This window comes from Populus alba, chromosome 5 (genome assembly GCF_005239225.2).
Source record: "Populus alba chromosome 5, ASM523922v2, whole genome shotgun sequence".
Taxonomy (NCBI): domain Eukaryota; kingdom Viridiplantae; phylum Streptophyta; class Magnoliopsida; order Malpighiales; family Salicaceae; genus Populus; species Populus alba.
The window spans coordinates 22784590-22804540 of NC_133288.1; the positions used below are offsets into that span (position 1 = coordinate 22784590).

The 19951-nt window shown below is 32.0% G+C and overlaps 2 protein-coding genes, 2 long non-coding RNA genes and 1 other non-coding gene across 6 annotated transcripts; 3 read left to right on the forward strand and 2 right to left on the reverse strand.

Moving 5' to 3' along the window:
* Positions 1-3810: 3810 nt before the first annotated feature.
* Positions 3811-5308, reverse strand: LOC118061917 (uncharacterized). 2 transcript variants are annotated; one of them, XR_004689680.2, is made up of 3 exons: positions 5172-5295; positions 4684-4791; positions 3811-4178 (listed from the first exon to the last, which is right to left on the reverse strand). It is a non-coding gene; the product is annotated as an uncharacterized lncRNA (long non-coding RNA). The 2 variants fall into 2 exon arrangements; XR_012169921.1 differs by having other exon boundaries at positions 3811-4791; positions 5172-5308.
* Positions 4648-4710, reverse strand: LOC118062305 (small nucleolar RNA snoR101). The gene has a single exon (XR_004689726.1). It is a non-coding gene; the product is annotated as a small nucleolar RNA snoR101 (small nucleolar RNA).
* Positions 5309-7788: 2480 nt separating the features above from the next.
* LOC118061915 (high mobility group B protein 3) lies at positions 7789-9384 on the forward strand. Its single transcript, XM_035075543.2, has 8 exons — positions 7789-7956; positions 8043-8091; positions 8230-8349; positions 8450-8507; positions 8620-8664; positions 8767-8847; positions 8932-9021; positions 9109-9384. Exons 2-8 carry the CDS (start codon positions 8051-8053, stop codon positions 9127-9129), a joined length of 456 nt encoding a protein of 151 aa, XP_034931434.1. The 5' UTR covers positions 7789-7956; positions 8043-8050; the 3' UTR covers positions 9130-9384.
* Positions 9385-12924: 3540 nt separating this feature from the next.
* On the forward strand, positions 12925-15885 carry LOC118061914 (uncharacterized). Its single transcript, XR_004689679.2, has 3 exons — positions 12925-14269; positions 14370-14553; positions 14640-15885. It is a non-coding gene; the product is annotated as an uncharacterized lncRNA (long non-coding RNA).
* Positions 15886-18080: 2195 nt separating this feature from the next.
* On the forward strand, positions 18081-19951 carry LOC118061913 (WUSCHEL-related homeobox 8). The gene is made up of 3 exons (XM_035075539.2): positions 18081-18504; positions 18975-19379; positions 19547-19951. The coding sequence occupies exons 1-3, from the start codon at positions 18345-18347 to the stop codon at positions 19630-19632; spliced, it is 651 nt and encodes a 216-aa protein (XP_034931430.1). The 5' UTR covers positions 18081-18344; the 3' UTR covers positions 19633-19951.

The following is a 19951-nucleotide window of genomic DNA, read 5'->3' on the forward strand; positions in this document are numbered from 1 at the left end:
CCCTGTATCCAACTTCTTATCTCAGAGGCATTTATCTCGATGAGAATATAAAAATCATGCCCCGTATCCTTTTCATTTTAAAACTATTCCAGTAACATTTTTATTTTAAATCTCTATGAACAATCACAGAAACACTAACCAAAACAGCCAAAATTAACTCCATAGACATAGATGTTGGTTCTGCTATATTAAGTATAAAGTAAAAAGGTGTGGGTAAAACATGTATTTGTTTTTTATATTTTGATTTTTTTTGTTATTGCTTTTTTTTTAATTTAGTCTTTATATTATGTGATTTATTGAGATTTAGAGTTTATAATTTATTTTAATTGGAATTTTTATATGGTAATTGCGGTATCAAAAAAATATTTTAACATTACATGTGGTCTATTTTTTTAAAAAAAGTTTGGTTAGGTAAAAAAAAATTAAAAACTATGTTATTAAATTTTGTGAAGTTAATGACCTATTTTGTGAGTTTGACAAACAACTCAGTTGTTCTAGTTCATTTGCTAGGATATATTTTTTCATGATTAAACTTGATTATATAAATATCTATTTTTAATTATTGCATAGTTAAAAATTAATTTTTTTTATATATAAAAAAAATAAGTTATTAAAATCTAAAAAGTTCATAGGCCACTTCATGGGTTTGGCAAATTTAACTTTTCTCTTTTTAAAAAAAGTATATTTTATTTTATCATTTGATATTGTGCTGATTAAGAATTAAGTTTGATAGTTTATTTTATTTTTTTTTTTTTTTGGCATTTGATTTTGTCATCATCTATTTTGTTATGTATAGTTAAATAAACAATAGTTTAGAAAAAAACAAACAAGTTAGTTTGTGCAGGTTTGACATGTTCGACTCAAGTTATCTCATTCACAGGTTTTGCGGTTTTACTTGTGAAATCTAATATGTTTTTTTTTTTTAAGTTTTTAGTCCTTTGACTTTTTATTTTTTTTATTTCACTCTTCTTTGATATTTAATTGGCCGATAAATGGAATTTGTGATTTATTTTTGCCAACTTCTTACAAGGCTATCACAATCTCAAAAAAATGCATTTTTTAGGATTGATGCTCAATTTACAAACATATATTTTTTATCATAAAATTAAATATAAATAATTTACAAACACTACAAAGTCATTAAATCCATTGAAGTCCGTTGTCCAGATCACAAATAGGTCGAGGTTGATCCAGCATTGCATCATCTCAATAATTAAAATATTATTGTTTTAAAGTTTTTTTAGAAAGCTATGTCACACCTTTACTAGTTATTCAAATTGTTTTTTAACCTATTAAATTAATTGATTCACTTTGGATCAGCTTCCATGCATTTTAATTAGAAACTTAAGTTAGGCAATGAACTATGTTATGAGATTTTAAGACCAAGTCGATTTATTAAATTTATTGATATTGTCAAAAAAAATTTTGAAAGTTTTTATAAAAAGTAGTCCAGCCCACGGCAAAGCCCACAAAAATATATTAATTATAAAGCTAAAAGCGGGAAACATTTTCCCCCTCACCATGGCATTATAGTTTACAATAGGAATCCACAATTATTATGATTTTTGCAATTTGACCCTTTTTTTCTTTGATTGTTGATTTTTTTACCAAGTCGTTATATTATGTGTTTATTGGGATTTAGAGTTGATAATTTATTTTAATTTACTTTTTATATGCTTATCATTGTATTAAAAAAATATGTTCACATCAGGTTGGTAAAAAACAAATCTTAGCAATGCAATAAGATCTATTTCTTAAAAAAAGTCTAGTTAAACAAAAATAATTAAAAAAAAAAACAGGTTATCAAACTTTGTGAAGTTAACGACTAGGTTTGCGAGATTGACAGGGTAACCCATGATTGTCTTATTTAGCAGGTTTAGCATGCTATTGTTTTTTCCTAACATAAATCGATTATGTGATCGGTTATTTTTATTTTTACTATATAGTTAAAAAAGATAGCTTTGAAAAAAAAAATGTGTTATTAAATCCTAGAAAGCTCATAAGACTATTAGTTTGGTTTTGTGAGTTTAACTTTTCTTATTTTTTTTTTCTTTTTTCTTTTGAAATTTTTTTTTTCAATATTATCCTTCAGTGTTAAGCTGATTGAGAATTAAATTTTATAATTTGTTTTATTTTACTTTTTACGAGGTTATCATAATTTTTTTAAAAAACTTACAGTATTGATTTGACGCTTGATTTTGCAATTATCTATTTTTATTATCATATGTTAAAAAAATTACTAATCAATGGAGTCTATTTTTTTTTTTTTTGTTAATCCTAATGAAGTCTATCCTCCAATAAGCATTGATTTATGAATTTGACAATTTTACTAATCAAATATGATATGTTTTGTTTTTAGGTTTTGGTCCTTTAATTTTTTTTAATTGTTTTAATGATTTCATTATTCTTTAATTTTAGATTGGTTTTAAAATGAATTCATAGTTTATTTTTATATACTTTCTATATTTTTATATACTTTCTATAGGGTTATCATAATCTTAAATATATATATTTTTTTAATGATCGGAACTCCTTTTGCAAGCATTTATTTTTATTATAAAATTAAATAAAAAATAATTTATAAAATCAATAAAGTTATTAAACTTATCGGAGTCTATGATATAGTTGCAGGATGTTGAGGTCAATCCAATGAGGTATAATATTAATATTTTAAAAAAATTTATATCTTCAAATATTTTTTAAAAAATTATGCCATATTTTTAATGATAATCCAAGTTATTTTTGAACCGGTTAATTTAATTGATTTACTTAGAGCTAGCTCCAACAGAATATAATATAAAAACATATTAAAAAAAAATCAAGATGATGAAATGTAATAATATTGTCAAAAAAATCTCTACACTCCTAACATTTTTTTAAATAATCCAAACAGCTAATTTACTAGTTTAACATTTTATTGCTGTCCCGGGGATGGGGCAACAAAAGAGTCGTGGAGAACTTGGTACATTAACAATCGATATAACGGGTAAGCAATGGGAACCAATGACACTTCAGTGGAAGCTCAGGTTTTTCTTCCATCTAGTCAAATTTAATTTATTATCCATAACAATCACCTGAATGCTTCAAAGATCAGCCATCATGTATACACAAGCTTGGGTTACAATTACCTGTCCCTGCGCTCCCAAGGCGGGCAACCAAAGAAAGCCTTCATCCTCCCAGAATTTGCAACAAGGAAAGTGGAGGCCTTGTACCGTAGATGTGTTTCAACTCCTATCCTCACCAATTCCGGGAAAACTTCTTGCTCGGAGTAAACACGGGGGCGTCCTCTCTCGGCAATGAGATTTCCCTCCCTAATTGCCCGTGCAACTTCTTTAATTGCATCCTTTATGCCTTTGAGCTCCCTCTCAACTGCATCAACACTTGAAGCCTTGCGCTTTTTGCCTTTCAATGATGCTTTTTGCCTTTCAATGATGTTGCAGAATGAGAACATCCTTGAGAATCTGCCTGGGAATTTGCTTCAACAGGAGTTGCTAGCTTGACTGTCCCATCATTCATCTCGTTTGAGTCCTCAAGGTTAAATGTAACTTCGTTTGGCAAGTTGAAACCATCAAGCAAGTAGGGACTTCCAGAGCCAAGCCATTGGTCTGCTTTCTCCTTCGTGGTACTAGCACCGTTTGACTTGGTTCTCTCTTTGCAAAAAGAAGTGGAAGCTCATCATAAGGGGCAATTGGCGCAGTCATCCATTTTTTTGCATTAGGTTTTGCCTGATAAAAGGATAAAGCATTCTTGAAGCACCAATTCCACAAGTAATGGTGTGATTAAATGTCAGATGTATGACAGGAGAGAAAATATAAACAGCCCTTTACAAAGGCTTTCCATGTTTCAGGCTTCGCAACCCACATTTTATTTTCAGGGCTCCAGAGTCCAGACAAAACCATTTGCACCATTAAAAATGTCAAAGCACTCCTTGAAATTATTTTTGAGGGTCTTCAAACGATTCCTCAGGTGATCCTTTTCAAATGGCATGCCGATGTTTTCACGCAATTCCCTCACCATATTATCATAGGCTGCAGTTGTGAAAACACTATCAACCCTGTTTCCCAGCCTTTGTTGACGGGTAAGGCATCAAAGAAGGCATCATCCATACGTTCTGTCCAATTAAACACATCCCGCCTGGCCAAATAATTCTTCTTTGATTTATTACCCATTTCTCTTGCCTGAAAATGGACAAAGGCATCATATAAACAGCAACGGTAAGCAAATTCAAATTCAACTCCAGGCACAGAGACCTTCCATCAATAACAAAAAAAAACATAGATATGAACCTTTGCAAAGAATTTCCATATTGATTTCGAAATTATCATGTTCTTTAACAAATCATTCAGTGGCAAAATTTTTTTTAAAATAATTTCATACCAAAGACCTGTAGTTGCAAGATAGCAGTGCAAGAAGAACAAAATCAAAAAATTCTCCAAGCTCGTTCTTTAGTTTACAGCAGTTGTTTTATCAAACCAAAATACACAAGTTTAAAACCTATCTGTTCAAACTCAAAACATCACAACAGATTAACAAAGTAACCCTTCAGCCTACTTCTTCATTTTTTGCCCTTTTCCTGGAACAATTACAGTAGTCTTGCACCTTCGAAAGAGATGAAATATGAGGACCAGAATAAAGGACAGGAACATGGGCATCAGTAAAGAACTTGTCAACAAGTGAACTTACCTGAAGTTCAGAGATCAAGTGTAAGACATCATTTGCCCTGTCTTAGGTTTAAAATCAGCTTTCTTTTTTCCCCAAAAACAAACCAAATCCTTTCAAAAGCATTGTCCCCTGATAAGAAAATAGATAGCTGCAAGATCATTCTTTATAGAGAAATCCCAGCAGTAAAAAAAAAAAAAACCTCCACATGCGGAGCCACTGCATCCACATTTCACGTTTATTTGCTTTTTTTTTTCTTGGTAAACAAAATTCCCACCAGAGTGTTGAAAAAAAAAAGGATTGAATTAATGAAAAAAAATAAAAAATTCCCTCTTCTTTCATGCTGAATGCATTTCTAAAACACCAAGAAATCTATGAAAACCGGAAAATATCTAATCTAAGAAACATCAAAGATAGGGTGTTGGTCTTTCAAGCTAACGGTCCGCAAGAAACCCTAATTGGAGGCGGCGGTTAGAAATAAGAGATTGAAAACAAAAACAAAGAATTAATACCTGCGAATAAAAAGTTATATATGTGACGAGGAGACTGGCTCCCTCGTAGCCAAGGGATTGAGGGATATGTTTTGGTTAGGTTTTTAAGAGGGGTTTGGGCAGAAACTAGAGAGTGGAGCGGAAGACTCGTAAGTAGCTCTCTACTGGCCCATCATCATACTCCTCAGCGAAGCCAGGCCCAATCCAATGACCACGTCACGGTTATTTTAAGGTTAACTTGGTTGAACTAATTAGTAAGAAAATGTTATTTTAAAAAATATTAAAAAAATCAACTCAGTTATGACTAGACTATACCATATCAACTTTCAAACAAATTTTAATCTTGAACGAAGTCTAACTATGTATATCTACCTCACCATTTTTCTTTTAAAAAAAAACAGAAAAGGAATCCTATCCATGAAGGGCTCTTGTGTGTGTGTATATATTAATGGAAACCTGAAATGATTTTTTGCATTGACCAAAAACTTGGCTTGGGTTTAAAAGTAGAGTGATTATTTTTTGTTTGATTTTGTTTTTATTAAAAAAAGTAATTAAAACCAGTTTCGGCTCAGTTTGGTTATTTTGAGGAAAAAACTGGTTTAGTTCGATTTTTTCTAGTTTGACTCGATTTTTTTTAATTTGATTTGATTTTTTTGTTTGATTTTAGTTAAATTTTTCTAATTTTAAATTTATAAAACTAAACTGGAACAATCAAGAATGTATATATTGTCGTTATTCTATTTTCATGCAAGTCAAGTCAACAATTTTTTATAATGATCTTGAAAATACATTTCTTGTGTTTATTTAATACATTTCAATGAATAAAAATCGATCTACTATTGATTGATTTTAAGTTTCAAACTTAAAAATCCAATGGAATAAACCTCCACTTGATATTTTACGTGTCCTGTTATTACCGTTGTAAAATAATTAACCGAGACAAAAAAACATATATTATTTTAAACTATTAATTAATTTAAATAGTAAAAAAAAACGGTAACATGTTAAAGAATTAAATAAAGCTATTAAGATATTTTTAAATTACTCTATAACGGTTACATCGCGAGTTGCTTGGAAGTGTGGGTAAACTCTTTTCATTTTTTTTTAATGTAATTTTCCTTCCGTGTCAAGCTATGCTATTCATCTACTGTATTATGGTATGGTAGAGGTCACAGCATGAGTGTCGCGGGCATGACGATTAAATTTTCCTTGCCTACCAAGCCAGTCCTCCACGCTACCACATTTATTTAGACAAATGTGCACATATCATGTGTAGGTTAAATTAAGTGTGTATTCATAATATATTTAAAAACATAATAAATAAATTTAATGTATTTTCATACCAAAATCACTATGAACAACAAAAACGCTATTCTCAAACAGATCTTATTATTGCTATTATTTTTTTAAAATAATTTTTATTTAAAAATATATTAAAATTATATATTTTTTTATTTTTTAAATTAGGTTACCTGCGATTAATAATCGTGTTAAATCATTACACACCAATTATTTAGCGTGGGTGACAGGATGTTATTGTCATAAATTAATTTGATACTATTTAATAAAATTATTTATTTCCTTGTTTGAAACAAAAAAAAAAAAGAAGGGTGGACCATGTGCATTTTAGCAATGATAACATGATCTCCCCGTCACTATTCGTCATTAACATTACTTAATTAGGTGACACATTTTCTATTAAGACAGGAAAAATAAAAAACAAAGAGATAATAATTCTTTTATCTGCTCACACGTCCTTGTTTGCTATCAAATCAAAGCAACCTATCTTCTTCAAGGTTAATTTAATCATTTTTTTTGCCGTCAAAAACCAATATAAAAGTGAAAATTGCACATCAAGCATCAAATCCGCAGTGTGATACGGCATATCCATGCCAAATCCTAGAAAGTATAAACTATTAATCTAATACAACACTCATAATTGTTAACATTATATTATATTTTTAAAACAATACCTTCTAGATAAAAATGTTAAAAAATATAATATATAATATATATATATATATATATATATATAAAATTGACAAGCTAATCAAGTTATAAATTGAATTTTAAAATTACTCGAATTTAATTGATTTATATTCCGAATGATTTTAAAAAAACAGCGGGTGTTGTTGGCATTCCGATAACTTTGATAATAAAAAATAATTTTAAAAAATATATAAATTATAATTTCTTATTGAATAAAGTTTCGAGAGAGATTTTTAAATAACATTTATGTTAAACAGCTGTGTATATTAATTAATCAAATATTTTTAATTGATATGAAATATAGGCACCACAAATCCCTGAACCAAGCCAACTCGGGTTCGATAGATGACCAGAGTTTGCTGGGCCAGTTCTAACAATGGCAATACTTATCAACCAAACGCCTGGAGCCGCATGGCCCATTCCGTTGATAAAATCTGGGCCTTACATCTCTGGAATCCAACCAACCTTAGATTATCACATATCACTGCTTATGTGAGAGCAAAGAAGCACAAAGAGAAGCACAAAGAGGAATAGCAATAATCAAAGGGTAAGCCGTCGAAAGCTTAACACCCACGCAGCCAATAGATCAAGAGCACAAGGATCGATGACGTGTCATGCAATTTCCAAATCCCGCCCAAACCCCATTCCACCTCCCCCATTTTCATTTCATCCGCAATTGAATTTCAATTTCCTTCACTACACTTAATATCTCCGCTCCTCCCTCAACTCCCTTCACATTCTCACACGTAAAAATATCCTCCCCCCTTCTCTCCTCCTCTTTCTCTCTCTTTCAAACCCTATCTCAGCTCACCTACCGGTAAGTCTTGCCGGTTTTGATCCGATTTTTACCGGTTCTCGTTGATTTAAGCTGTGTTTTGAGCTGATCTGGTGTTAAAACTGCAGGATTCGCAATGAAAGGAGGTAGATCAAAGTCAGATACTAAGACCACCAAGTAAGTTTCTCTTATCCTGTTTCCTATCAATTTCAGTATTTGTCACGTGTGAAACGTGTTCTGTGGTCTGTTAGATCTAAGATCTAGAAAAATCGATTTTCAAGTTTTTTGCTGTCGTTTTGTGATGTGATTTATCAGGCTCTCGGTGAACAAGAAGCCAACCAAAGGAGGAGGAGCAGCAGCAGCCCGGAAATCAGGAAAGGCAGCTAAGGATCCAAACAAGCCCAAGAGGCCTGCCAGTGCATTCTTCGTCTTCATGTACTTTTCTTACTCTATATTCTTCCTCCTTGTGATCATTTTAGCTTAATTGAAAATAAGCTGTTAGTTTTTTAAATGAAAAAATTATTATTGACTGTAGGGAGGAGTTCAGAGAGCAGTACAAGAGGGAACACCCTAAAAACAAATCCGTTGCAGCTGTGAGCATTCAGTTATTGCTAGTTAATTTGTCGTATATATTTGGCTGTCAAGTTTAATTTTCATTTTGTGATTTATTGTTTGTTGACTTTGCCGAGATGAATTAATGATCAGGTTGGAAAAGCTGGAGGAGATAAATGGAAGTCACTGTCAGAGGCTGTAAGTGATATATTATTATTTAATTTATTTTTTATGGTTTATCTTGTAATTAATAATATTAGTATGCTTTTTTTGACTTTTATCATAATTGAACGAATATAGGAGAAAGCCCCCTTTGTTGCCAAAGCGGACAAGAGGAAGGTTGAATATGAGAAGAAGATGAAAGCTTACAACAAGGAGCAGGTGACAGTGCTGACCTGGTTGTTTATTTGTGACTGTTATCATCTTAATTGTTGAAATTTATATTGTTTTCTGCATGAATATTAGGCTGAAGGGCCCAAGGAAGAAGAGGAGTCTGAGAAGTCAATGTCAGAGGTCAATGATGACGATGAAGATGATGAAGAGGGAAGTGGGGAGGTTAGTATTGCTTAATGTTGTTTAATGTTTGTGTTATTGATAATTTTGCGTTGGTCTAATTTGGGGTTGTTCGCAATTTCTTTGCAGGAAGATGACGACGACGAGTAGGATATGGAGCCGGAGAATAGCTCAGTCATCTAGGTTGTGACAATGTTTGGACATTTGATGCTAATGGCTGGCTATTTTGGTTGTTAATTTTTTGTCTTTCAGTTATCTTTTTAAGGGAAGGATATGCGTACTGCTCCCTTTGTTATTTTGTCCTCCTCCTTCCAAGGGAAAGAAGTTATTAGTTGTAGAAGGGAGAATGCCTCTATCTGTACTTGAATCAAAGTTTAATGAATTAGATAAGTATTATCTTCTGTAGATTACATAGTCTCTCTGCTTGATGGTTAATTTGTTCAATTCCATATCTATATATGCCCTGTGCTCCTCTCTATAGAAAGAATTAGATAAGAATTACTGCAGTGTATTTAAGCCTTAGGTTTTGAACGGTTTGATGCCTTTATCAGTTTGAGGTTGCACTAAATTCTTTTTTTACATGGATGCGGCATCTTAAATTGGTTTGATGCCCTTTTCTTTCGTGTTTCTTGTACCTTTTCGTTGATACCTGGGTGTGTGGTCAGGTTTTTGTTGTTCAATTAGATGGATGATCTGTGTTGTCCTCTCTTCACCCCATCGTGTCTCTTCTAACCAGTTCACTGATTATTTTGATGGAGTTTCTAGCTTGTTGCATGTTCGATTGTCATTTTCTCGCTACTCCATCCATTGAATATCGATGTCACTTGGCAAACAAGTGCCGGTAGGTTTTGTATGTAAGTTGCTATCTCGGGGGGGTGATGTAGTTGAATGACATGGTTAGGAGGGCTGTTTAGAGCTTTTTGATGGGAAATTGTTGAAAACCAGTTGTTGCTTCATGCAGTAGATCGTCGATGTATTGTGTTGTATTTTATTTTCCAATCATTCTATGCTAGCTTCTATAGTGGGCTTTAAAATTAGCTGTGTGCCCTTTCATCCCCACTAAAATATTCTCCCTTTTGTGATTGGGTACCTTGGTTGAATAAAGTTGCGTGTCATTTTGATTGGGCTCTGTCGTCTGATCTGGTGTTCTTTTTACCCTTTCTGTCATATTACGCGGAGAGTAGACATGATTACCCGTGCAGGAGAGGAGAGGTGCAGCACCCCTCGGATTCACAAAGAATTCAATTGGAGGTGCTGTTTTTTTATCCTTGCATGATGATGGTTCTTACAGCAAAAGCAAGGTCAAAGATGATGACAAATTTAAACTTCAACGGAGGCAGATCATGAATGTGTAAATTTGTAGACCCGAGGAGGGCTCTAGGGTGTAGAGCGTGTTTCATGCTTGTTAAAGCCCGGCATTGGGCCCATGTTTGGGTGTTTGTAAAGTAAATAAAGAAAAGAACAAAAGCAATTATATTTTGTTTTTTAATTTTCCAGGTTGATATTTTCTCTTCAAAAGTATAAATGTGGATTACTTTTTCTTTTTTGTACAAGAAAATCAGACATTTTTAACTTTTTTTTATTCACTTTCTCATTAAATAGCGATAATTATAAAACAAAACATCAGGATTTTTTCTTGTTTTTTGTTTTTAATCTAAAACTTAATAAATTACAAGAACAATTAAACTAGATAAAAAGACATGTTTATCTTGTATATACTGACATCGTTTTTATTTTGTTCAACTTTTTTTAAATCATGGAAACCTTTGATTTTATAAATTAGAGTTATGTTACCGGATGTTCCTAAATGTGAAATATGTTGTAATTTATAGTGTTGTGTTGTTTTTTAAATGTTTATGTTTAGAAATGTGTTTAAATAATATTTTTTATTAAATTATTTTTGATATTAATATATTTAAAAATATTAATAAAAAATAAAAAATATTATTTTTTTAAAAATTCAAAAACAAACAAAAATGTTCTTAATCCCATAACAAAGGGAACAAACTGCATGACCGCCATCAAGGTCAAATGTTCCCTAAAAAACCGAGAAGAGATTGAATGAAGAAACAGGAAGGTAGCTGGCAATAAGCGCATTAATACCGATAAGAAATTCACTCAGCTGTGAATTCTGCCTTCCACGAAAAGCCTCTGCTTCTCTCATAATTCTTTGACTTTTTTTTTTTTTTTTTAATGAGTATGTTTGTTTTAAAGTAATTTTTATAATTATAATTTAAAATAAATAAGTTTTTTAAAAATATAATTAAGTGTGATTAGTTAAATTTAAATACATGTTTGTTAAAAATTATGGTTGAAATTTATGTATAACAAAAAACATGTATAAAATATTTAGTTGTTACTTTTTAAAAGTATTTTTTATTTGGAAATGTATTAAAATAATTTTTTTATTTTTTAAAAATTATTTTTGATATTAATGGATTACAATGATTTGAAAATACTAAAAAAAATAAAAATAATTTGAAGTAAAGATAAAAATAATTTTTTTAAAAATTTTTAAAAAATACTTTTAAATTACAAAAACAAATAGAATTATATAAAACTCAATTAAAAAAACATGTAAAAATTACTTTATAAAAATAATATTTCAAACTTAATCTTTTAATGGTTACTTAATACAAAACACAGTTTAATATATTACTAAATAATTAACTATATTTTTTATACGGCAACACAAAAACTAAAACTAAACAAACGGATAAACGGACCGTAGATAAATCACATGGATCAAACAAGGATTGTGTCGACAACAGAACAGAGTAGATAAACGCGATTTCCCAACTTGACAACTATATATATGCAGCTCTTATCCTTAAAAGAGCACATATGTTTGGTGATTGTGACGTTCCTTGCATGATCTCTTTGTTTCATCAACAATGGAGGGCTCGGAGATTTGTTTCCTCGAAGCACCTTCTTCCTATCCATGTCTCTATCTTTACTCGCAGAGACGGCCCGCTGTCACACCTATCAATCCTTGAGAGGATGGAGATGCTAAATGGAAGGCCACAAATTATTTCCCTTTTTTAAATTCTTATTTTCCAGGCTCAAAGAGGAGTGCTAGCTTACACAAAATATCTATCTTACTGAAATGTTATTCGTACCTATCTTACAAAAATAGTAAAATGTTATTTATTGTAGTAGTTTTTTTTTCTTACTAGTATTTCTTATTTGATTTTTTTTTTAAAACCTATGTTTTTTCTAGTTGTTTTTTATAAAATTATATTGGTCATGTAACCTATTTTATGAGTTTAGGAAGTGCATTCGAGTTGACTTGAGTTATTTTTTGTTTTTTTTTTTAATTATTTTTTTAATTTAATCATTTAATATTGAAGTTAATTGAGAATTATCCGAATTGTTTTTATATCTAAAGTTAACTCGGTCCTATTAGGTTGTAAAATATAGTTGTTTATCAAATATATTAAAATACAATTGGCTCTTCTTAATAATCTTTTATCATTGGAGTGCTCACAAGCGAAAATGTCATATTTACATTATTTAAAAAATCTTATTACAAATTTAGCTCTTTTAAATAAAATCTCTTGTCGGAGAAGCTTTTTAAAACAATTTTGTTTGTTGGAAAATAATTTTTAAAAAATAAAAAGAAATAATAATTAAAAAATCAGAATTAAAGTTGATATAAAAAATCAAATTTTAAGAGATAAAATTAAATAAAAATACTTTAAAACAAAATATATAAAAATCAAAAGATTGAAAATTAAATATGATATAATTAATAAAAAAGATATTTTAAATTTTTTTATAATTTCTGAAAAATATTTTCTGTTTAAAATAAAAATATTTTTCTATAATTAAGCTAAATTTTCTTTAATTGAAAAATTTTCTGTTTATTAATTTTTTAAAAAAAAGTTAATTTCAAAAAAACTATTTTTCATTAAACGAGGCGTATATGCAAGAAGAGGGAGATAGAAAATAATATCAAATCCTATTCATAAAAAAATAAAAATTAAAAAGAACTCTGTCGAGTTGCTCATGTATGTTTTCTCTGATTCCTTTTGTTTTACATATTGTTTGAAATACTCTATAATCCATACTGTAGCAATTTACATTTTGAATCTGTCAATATGATTTAGAGCAGGGTGTTTGAATGTAGGGTTTTAAAGCATGATATTTAGGGTTTTGCTTTGAGTTCTGTTTGTGGGGCTGTAATCAGTTTTCACGTATTATTGTTTTTTTAATATAAATATTTTGATAGCCATCTTTTTAGGTAGAGAATTTCGGGTTTAACTTGCTAGTCAGAGAACGCTGTAGGAAAGCACAATGTAGGAATGCCGAGGCGATGGATCAATTCTGGAACTTACCAGATCCCATTATTCATCACATTTTCTCTTTCCTTGAGATGGATGACATAGCTCGAATTGGTGTGGTATCAAAAAGATTTAGACAGATGTTTGTTTCTGGCCCATATCTGAGGTTTGTATCAAAATGTTTCTATGATGGTCCCCGAATTCGTGCAATCAATTTATTGATCCTGATTCCTGTGGATGGGTTGCTGAGCCAGCGAAATGGGATGGCGATACAGTGTCTTTGCCTGGACTGGTATTGCCGCAACAATAACTGTGATGCAGATGTAAATCTTATTGACAAATGGATCCGTGTTGCAGTGAATTGTCGAGTTCAGGAGATTGACCTTGAGGTTGGTCTCTTTGAGTCGGAGGAAAAGCCAATCTGCGAGTTGCCGCAGTGTATGTATAGTTCTGAAACTTTTAGAGTCCTTGACTTAGATCTGTATTACAAGTGTGTCAAAGAGCCTGCGGGGGTTTTTGTTTCTCTTGAGGAACTCTCCCTGACTCCAGTGGTAGGTTCTGATACTGAAGATGTTTTAAAAAAGTTGATTTCAACTGCCTGCCCATCACTTATAAGGTTGAGTCTTTCCGATTTAAAAGACAGACAAAATTAGTATCAATCATCCATGTCTTGAAGAATTAACGTTACTTGATCTCCCATATAATCTCTCGGAGATTCGCATCTCAACTGAGAGGCTTCAGAAGTTATTCTTGGACTTGAATTCCTTGTCTCCTGTATACAACTGCACAATGAAAATTAATGCCCCTAATCTCTAAGAGTTGGAGTGGACAGCATGGTCTGCAAATAACGTTTACCTGAGTCAGTTCAAAGTTCTGAACCATGCTACTCTGAATATTGATACTTTAAATGACCATATTGATGTGGTAACTATTCGCGATCATATAAGTGAGCTTTGCCAGGGTGTGTGCTGTACAAGAGTGTCAGAGCTAAAGAGTGTGTTCTTAAGGTACTCAACACTCTTTCCTAATGCTTAGATTGAACCTTAATTGTTTCATGAAAAGATGAGTGGAAACTTGAATGTTGACTAATGTTTACTTATGTTGCAGACTCGGTTCATTCACAATTATTGCTCACTTGTGCTCGACAACCTTCAGCACTCTGTCATTAATGTGAATAGTTGTCTGAAGGACTATCACTTTCTAGTTTTAGCTTACATTCTCTGAAGATCACCTAATTTAGAGACTCTATCCCTCGTGTAGTGAAAATGCAATGCAACCTAAGTATGCTATGGTGGGTAGTTGAGAAATTATTAGAACTTCCCTTTCCATGCTGGCTACACATTCCTTTACCTCATCATTTCAATATTTCTTTTTCAGACATTGAAGTTTTGGATATCCAAGTTCTGTAAACAGCACGAAGGATTTCGTAACCTAATTGGTCATCAACTGCAAGCTATAAAAATAAAGTTGAAGGGAAAAGGTCATCAGGTTGTTGCAGTGGAAAATCTGCTTCAGATTTTAAAAGGTTTGAAAAAGATGACCATCATCTGCTCAAAAGCAAACCTAAGCTAATTGTCGAAGATTGGATTATGTGAATCCAGGAAAGCTTCTCTACCGCTCGGATTGAGTTTAGTTGACAAAGAATTTCATATTGAAGAACACCACAGGATTGATTCCGTCACAGATTGAATTTAGCCAAGAAACAACATTATTTTGAAGATTCAGAAGATGAATGGATTTAGTGAGCGATGCAGGTTTCCATTTACTAGCCTTTTGGTCTTTTTTGATTGCTGTTTTTTTTAAAGTAAAGGTACAATGTCATTATTGTTTGAGGTCAATTTGATGATGCATTCTCCTTTCCTTGAGTGAATAATTTCATGATAGTTAGAATTATTCATGACTTTACTCCACATGAGTATCGATTTATAAGCGTGAGGGAAAGCCTCACCTTTTAAGCTTGCTTTTGAGAAAGAGATAGGTCCAATACCACCTATCAATGGGTATGAGCGCCAGGTTTACCAACAAATCTAGATCCTATAGTCTAGGAGAGAAAGGAGTCATCTTAGCTCCGATCCAAGGCTCGAGGATACTATTGGAGTTGTCTCCCTTTCGGCCGTGAAAGAGGCTGGCGGTCAATTTACAAGTGCGAAAGAAAACCTCACATCTCAAGATAGCTTTTGAGGGAAAGACACATGTCCAGGACCACCTATTAAGGAAAATCAATGGCCTTTTCAAGTTAGCTGCTCATCTTCCATGTTTGTATAGCTATGAAAAGGGACCCTCTTCTTCTTTTTGTAATCTCTTGAATTTGGTTAGTTGGGTTCTCTCACTTGAATGTTTGTTTGACCTGAGCATCGCAAAAGAGCTTCTGATGGCAATCCTGGTTATCCAGGAGTCGGCAGTGATGATGATGCCAGGAATCTGAGGCGGCCATGCGGGTTGGCTATAGATGTTCAAGCCACCCGCAAAACAAGGAAGTCCTCCTCCTTGTTTCTGTGTGAGAGCAGCCTCGGTGGTGTTGATGAAAAAATGCGATTGTGTAGTGGTAATTAACTAATTATAGTTTAAGTATGTGTATTTGTGGTTAATTTAAATAAGATATGGAAGATAGACACCCCCACAATCCCTCAACTTTGTTGCCCTTGCCAGGGACACCAAATTTCCTTGTTCCATGCCACGAATTAAGAGTTCTGCTGCGGCTAGCTAGGGCCATGTGTTCGGTGTCGCTCCATAACCACCACCCACCCCCCCACCCCCCCTGATGATCTGTTCTTATCGCTTTTAATTCTTGCTAGCAGTTGAAAAGATTGGTTATGGCCAAGTGATCTTGAGCCGTCTCCTTTTTTTGACTAAATTTATTAGATTATCTACTCAGATTTTATGATAATAATTACAAATATAATAAAAAAATTTCTACTTGAAACTTGAGATCTATTTTAAAATGAGTTTTTTTTAAAAATAAAATAAGAATTAATTCAAAATGATTTGATCAACTAGGCTCCGTTTGTTTGCAGGAAAGTGATTTTTTTTGGAAAGTGAATTCCGGGGAAAGTGAATTTCAGGAAAGTATTTTCCGATATTTGGCAGTGTTATAGAAAATAAACTGAAAAACACTTTCTAGTGTTTGGTTGTGTTATGGAAAATGAACTGGAAAATAATTTATTAATGAATTAATTTTTTTTTCAAGTTTATCTAATATATATAAAATATTTAATATAAAATATTTAATCACTTACAATAAAAAAAATGAAATCTAAAAAGTATTTATAATGATGAATTTTTTTTATTATATCCTATATTCATACATAGCTTATTAAAATAATGAAGAATAAATCTTACAAATTAAAAAGTTGAATGAGAATGAAATTGAAAAAAAAATATATAATTTCATAAATTATCTCAAATAAAATAAATAATAATCAAAATAATAGAGATTAAATCTAAAAAATTAAAAAAAATGAAAGATGAAGAAATTAAAGAAATAATAATCAACATTTCATAAATTATTTCAAATAAAATAAGTAACAATCAAAAGAATGAGGACCAAATTTGATAGATAAAAATTTCAATAAAAATATGATAAGGAAAAACAAATATCAATTATAAAAATAAGGAACCAAAGTTAATATAAAATAAAATTTTAAAAGATGAAATTGAAAAATAAATATTCAAAACAAAATATATATACCAATCAAAAGTTTGAGGATTAAATTTAATATAATCAGCAAATAATAACATTTCTATATTTTTCACAACTTCCGAAAGTGTTTTCCCCCCTAAAATTTTTCAGGAAAACACTTTCCTGAAAACCAAACCAAATTTTCTTTTTACTGGAAAGTGTTTTCCATTGACCAACTTTCCTACTGGCAAACAAACACAAGAAAGTTTGGAAAGTGATTTTCCGGAAACCACTTTCCGGAAAATAAACACAGCTAAAGAAAAAACACTTTCCTGAAAACCAAGTCAAATTTTTCTTTGACTGGAAAGTGTTTTTCGTTGACCGGAAAGTATTTTCCGTTGACTAGAAAGTGTTTTCTGTTGACCAACTTTTCTAATGACAAACAAACACAGGAAAATTTGGAAAATGGTTTCCCGAAAACTACTTTCTGGGAAACAAACATGGTGGAATTTAGTCAAAATTTAATTTGAGTTTTTTCAAAAACAATTTTATTTTAATTAATTATTATCAATCCCATCAATCTATAAGTGCTACCCAGATTCAATAGCTTTGGTTTTGAAGGAATTAAATTATACTAAATAATTTAGTTTGAAACAGGATGAGACTAAGACTTGATTGAATTTACCGCTAATAAAAAAATTAGCCGAGGCACTAGGACAAGGAGAGCCCGCAACATTCTCCATTTTCTTACTCAAGCAAATGTTTGGACCATTGAGTCACGCATGAAATGCCGGATTCCATGACTAATGAAAACCGGCATTAATTTTTAAAAAACATTGATTTTTTTTTTTTTGGATTTAACTCCCATGCATGTTTTCAACTAAATAAAATAGAATACGATTTTCTAAATAGAATAAACTCTATGTTTTACTATCAAAATTTAGAATTATTTGAATTGAGGTATTCATAATCTACAAAAGCTATTTTTCTTTAAATAAAATCTTAAAGACATGTACACCTCTTAAAGTTAATTAAGTTAAATATTTGAAGCTTTAATTTTCTTTTTAAAGGTGATTCATTATGTTGAATCTAAACCAACTTTCAAAAAATAAAATAAAAAAAAGAATGTTTATTATAAAAAAAGAGATAAATATGGAATTTACCGTTACTTACAAAATCCATGATTCATACGAAGACCAAGATTCGGGCCGTAAGGGAGATCTTGACGCGCGAAACCCGCTCAATCATGCTAAAATGCGCACCTCGTCAACCCTCCCTTCCTTTTTCTACCCTTTATGCTGCAGATCAGAGTCCCTCATCTTGTCTTGTGATTGCTTCAATTCTACTTCTTATTCTTCTACTTCTCAACTCCGTTTCACGTCGCAGCCAGAAAGTGAAACATTATTGGTAAAAGAGAGTTAGGTAGCATAGATAAATAGTTCTTTTTAGCTAGAGAGAGATTCATGGAGGATGGAAAGTTTCAAAATGGAGGTGGGTTAGGTGTTAAAGTGATGACTGATGAGCAAATGGAGATGCTGAGGAAACAAATTTCTGTTTATGCCACTATCTGTGAGCAGCTTGTTGAGATGCACAAGGGTCTTTCTGCCCACCAGGATTTTGCTGGTTTGTTTCTTCTCTCCTTTAAAGGGTTTGCTGTGCATGTTATAATCTTTTGTTTTGTGTATCTATGAACTGAATCAATGGGGGAATTCAGTAGATTTTGAAAGTTATTGGATATGGAGAGCTATGTTACTTTACCTTTTGGATTACTCATTCGATTTGCCCTCTTTATAGCACTGTTGGCCATTTCTGTCTCTCAAAATTTCACTTGCCAATTGTTGATCACTTCCACCAGCTAAAGAACCCTAAACAGTATTGGTTTTGATGGAACTTGTATTGCTGAATGTTCTTTAATTGAAGCTGTCTTGTTCTAGCTTTATCATGGGGGAAAGTTATGCTGAGATAATTCTTTACCTAGCCATTTATTGTCTATGTAATTTGTTCTTGACTAATCGTCCTATTAATTTCTTAATAAGCATGTCTTTTACTTAGTTTGGTTGAGGTAAATCTTCGATGTTTTGCTTCTGATTTAGGCATGCGACTTGGGAATCCATACTTTTGCGATCCATTACTGTCATCTTCTGTCCACAAGATAGGGTCGAGGCAGCGGTGGACTCCAAAACCAGCGCAACTTGAAATCCTTGAGCAGATTTTCAAACAATGCAATGCGACTCCAGGCAGGCAGAAGATCAAAGATATAACCAAGGAACTTGCACAACATGGCCAGATTTCTGAAACAAATGTCTATAATTGGTTCCAAAATAGGAGAGCTCGTTCAAAAAGAAAGCAATCAGCTGTACTACCAAACAGTGGAGAATCTGAAGTAGAGACAGAAATTGAGTCTTTTAAAGAGAAGAAGACCAAGCCAGAAGACAGCCAACCTGATGAAGATGCTACCCCAGTGTCCGACCACATGTACTTACATAGTCCAGACATAGGTAATGAAAATTTTTTGTCCTTAATTTTCGTAATATTCATGCATTGAGAGTTCTATTCAGCACTTGAGCTATTTTGGACAGCCTTATTTCCGTAACCAGCTTTGATAAGCATGCACTGCGATTTTCGATCAATCCAGTTTTCTTAAGCTATTGGTTTATGAATGCAGGAATAGATCAGTTGGTTGGGAAAATGGAATCCCCGGGGAGCTGTATTCCTTACTGGCAGCTGGAGCAATATGACTTGTTTGGATGATGTCTCCTCCAGAATTGCAGAGATGCTCTAGTAGAAGCTTGTCGAGTTTAAGGATGATGATTGATGACAATATAATAGAAAACGTTTATACAGTCAGACATAACATGGTGAGCAGTTTGGTACGCGAAAAACTTATATTCGCAATGGTTATTAAGGGCTAGGTCTATTGTTGTGGCATACATTTTACTTGATTGGGTCATTATGATTCTATAGTGCCCAGACTATATGCATCTTGTGCAAAAATCGACTGATCTAATAGGATCTGAGGCTTATGATAGCTGCTATTATAAATCTAAATGACATGTATCTTCTATTTCTA

What these genes read in the sequence shown, in the direction of transcription:
- LOC118061913 (XM_035075539.2), top strand. Translation starts at nt 18,345, where the DNA reads ATGGAGGATGGAAAGTTTCAAAATGGAGGTGGGTTAGGTGTTAAAGTG. An exon ending in TGCCCACCAGGATTTTGCTG is followed by an intron (nt 18,505 to 18,974) that starts GTTTGTTTCTTC and finishes CTTCTGATTTAG; the next exon opens with GCATGCGACTTGGGAATCCA. An exon ending in CTTACATAGTCCAGACATAG is followed by an intron (nt 19,380 to 19,546) that starts GTAATGAAAATT and finishes TTATGAATGCAG; the next exon opens with GAATAGATCAGTTGGTTGGG.
- LOC118061915 (XM_035075543.2), top strand. Translation starts at nt 8,051, where the DNA reads ATGAAAGGAGGTAGATCAAAGTCAGATACTAAGACCACCAA. An exon ending in AGTGCATTCTTCGTCTTCAT is followed by an intron (nt 8,350 to 8,449) that starts GTACTTTTCTTA and finishes TATTGACTGTAG; the next exon opens with GGAGGAGTTCAGAGAGCAGT. An exon ending in ATGAAGAGGGAAGTGGGGAG is followed by an intron (nt 9,022 to 9,108) that starts GTTAGTATTGCT and finishes ATTTCTTTGCAG; the next exon opens with GAAGATGACGACGACGAGTA.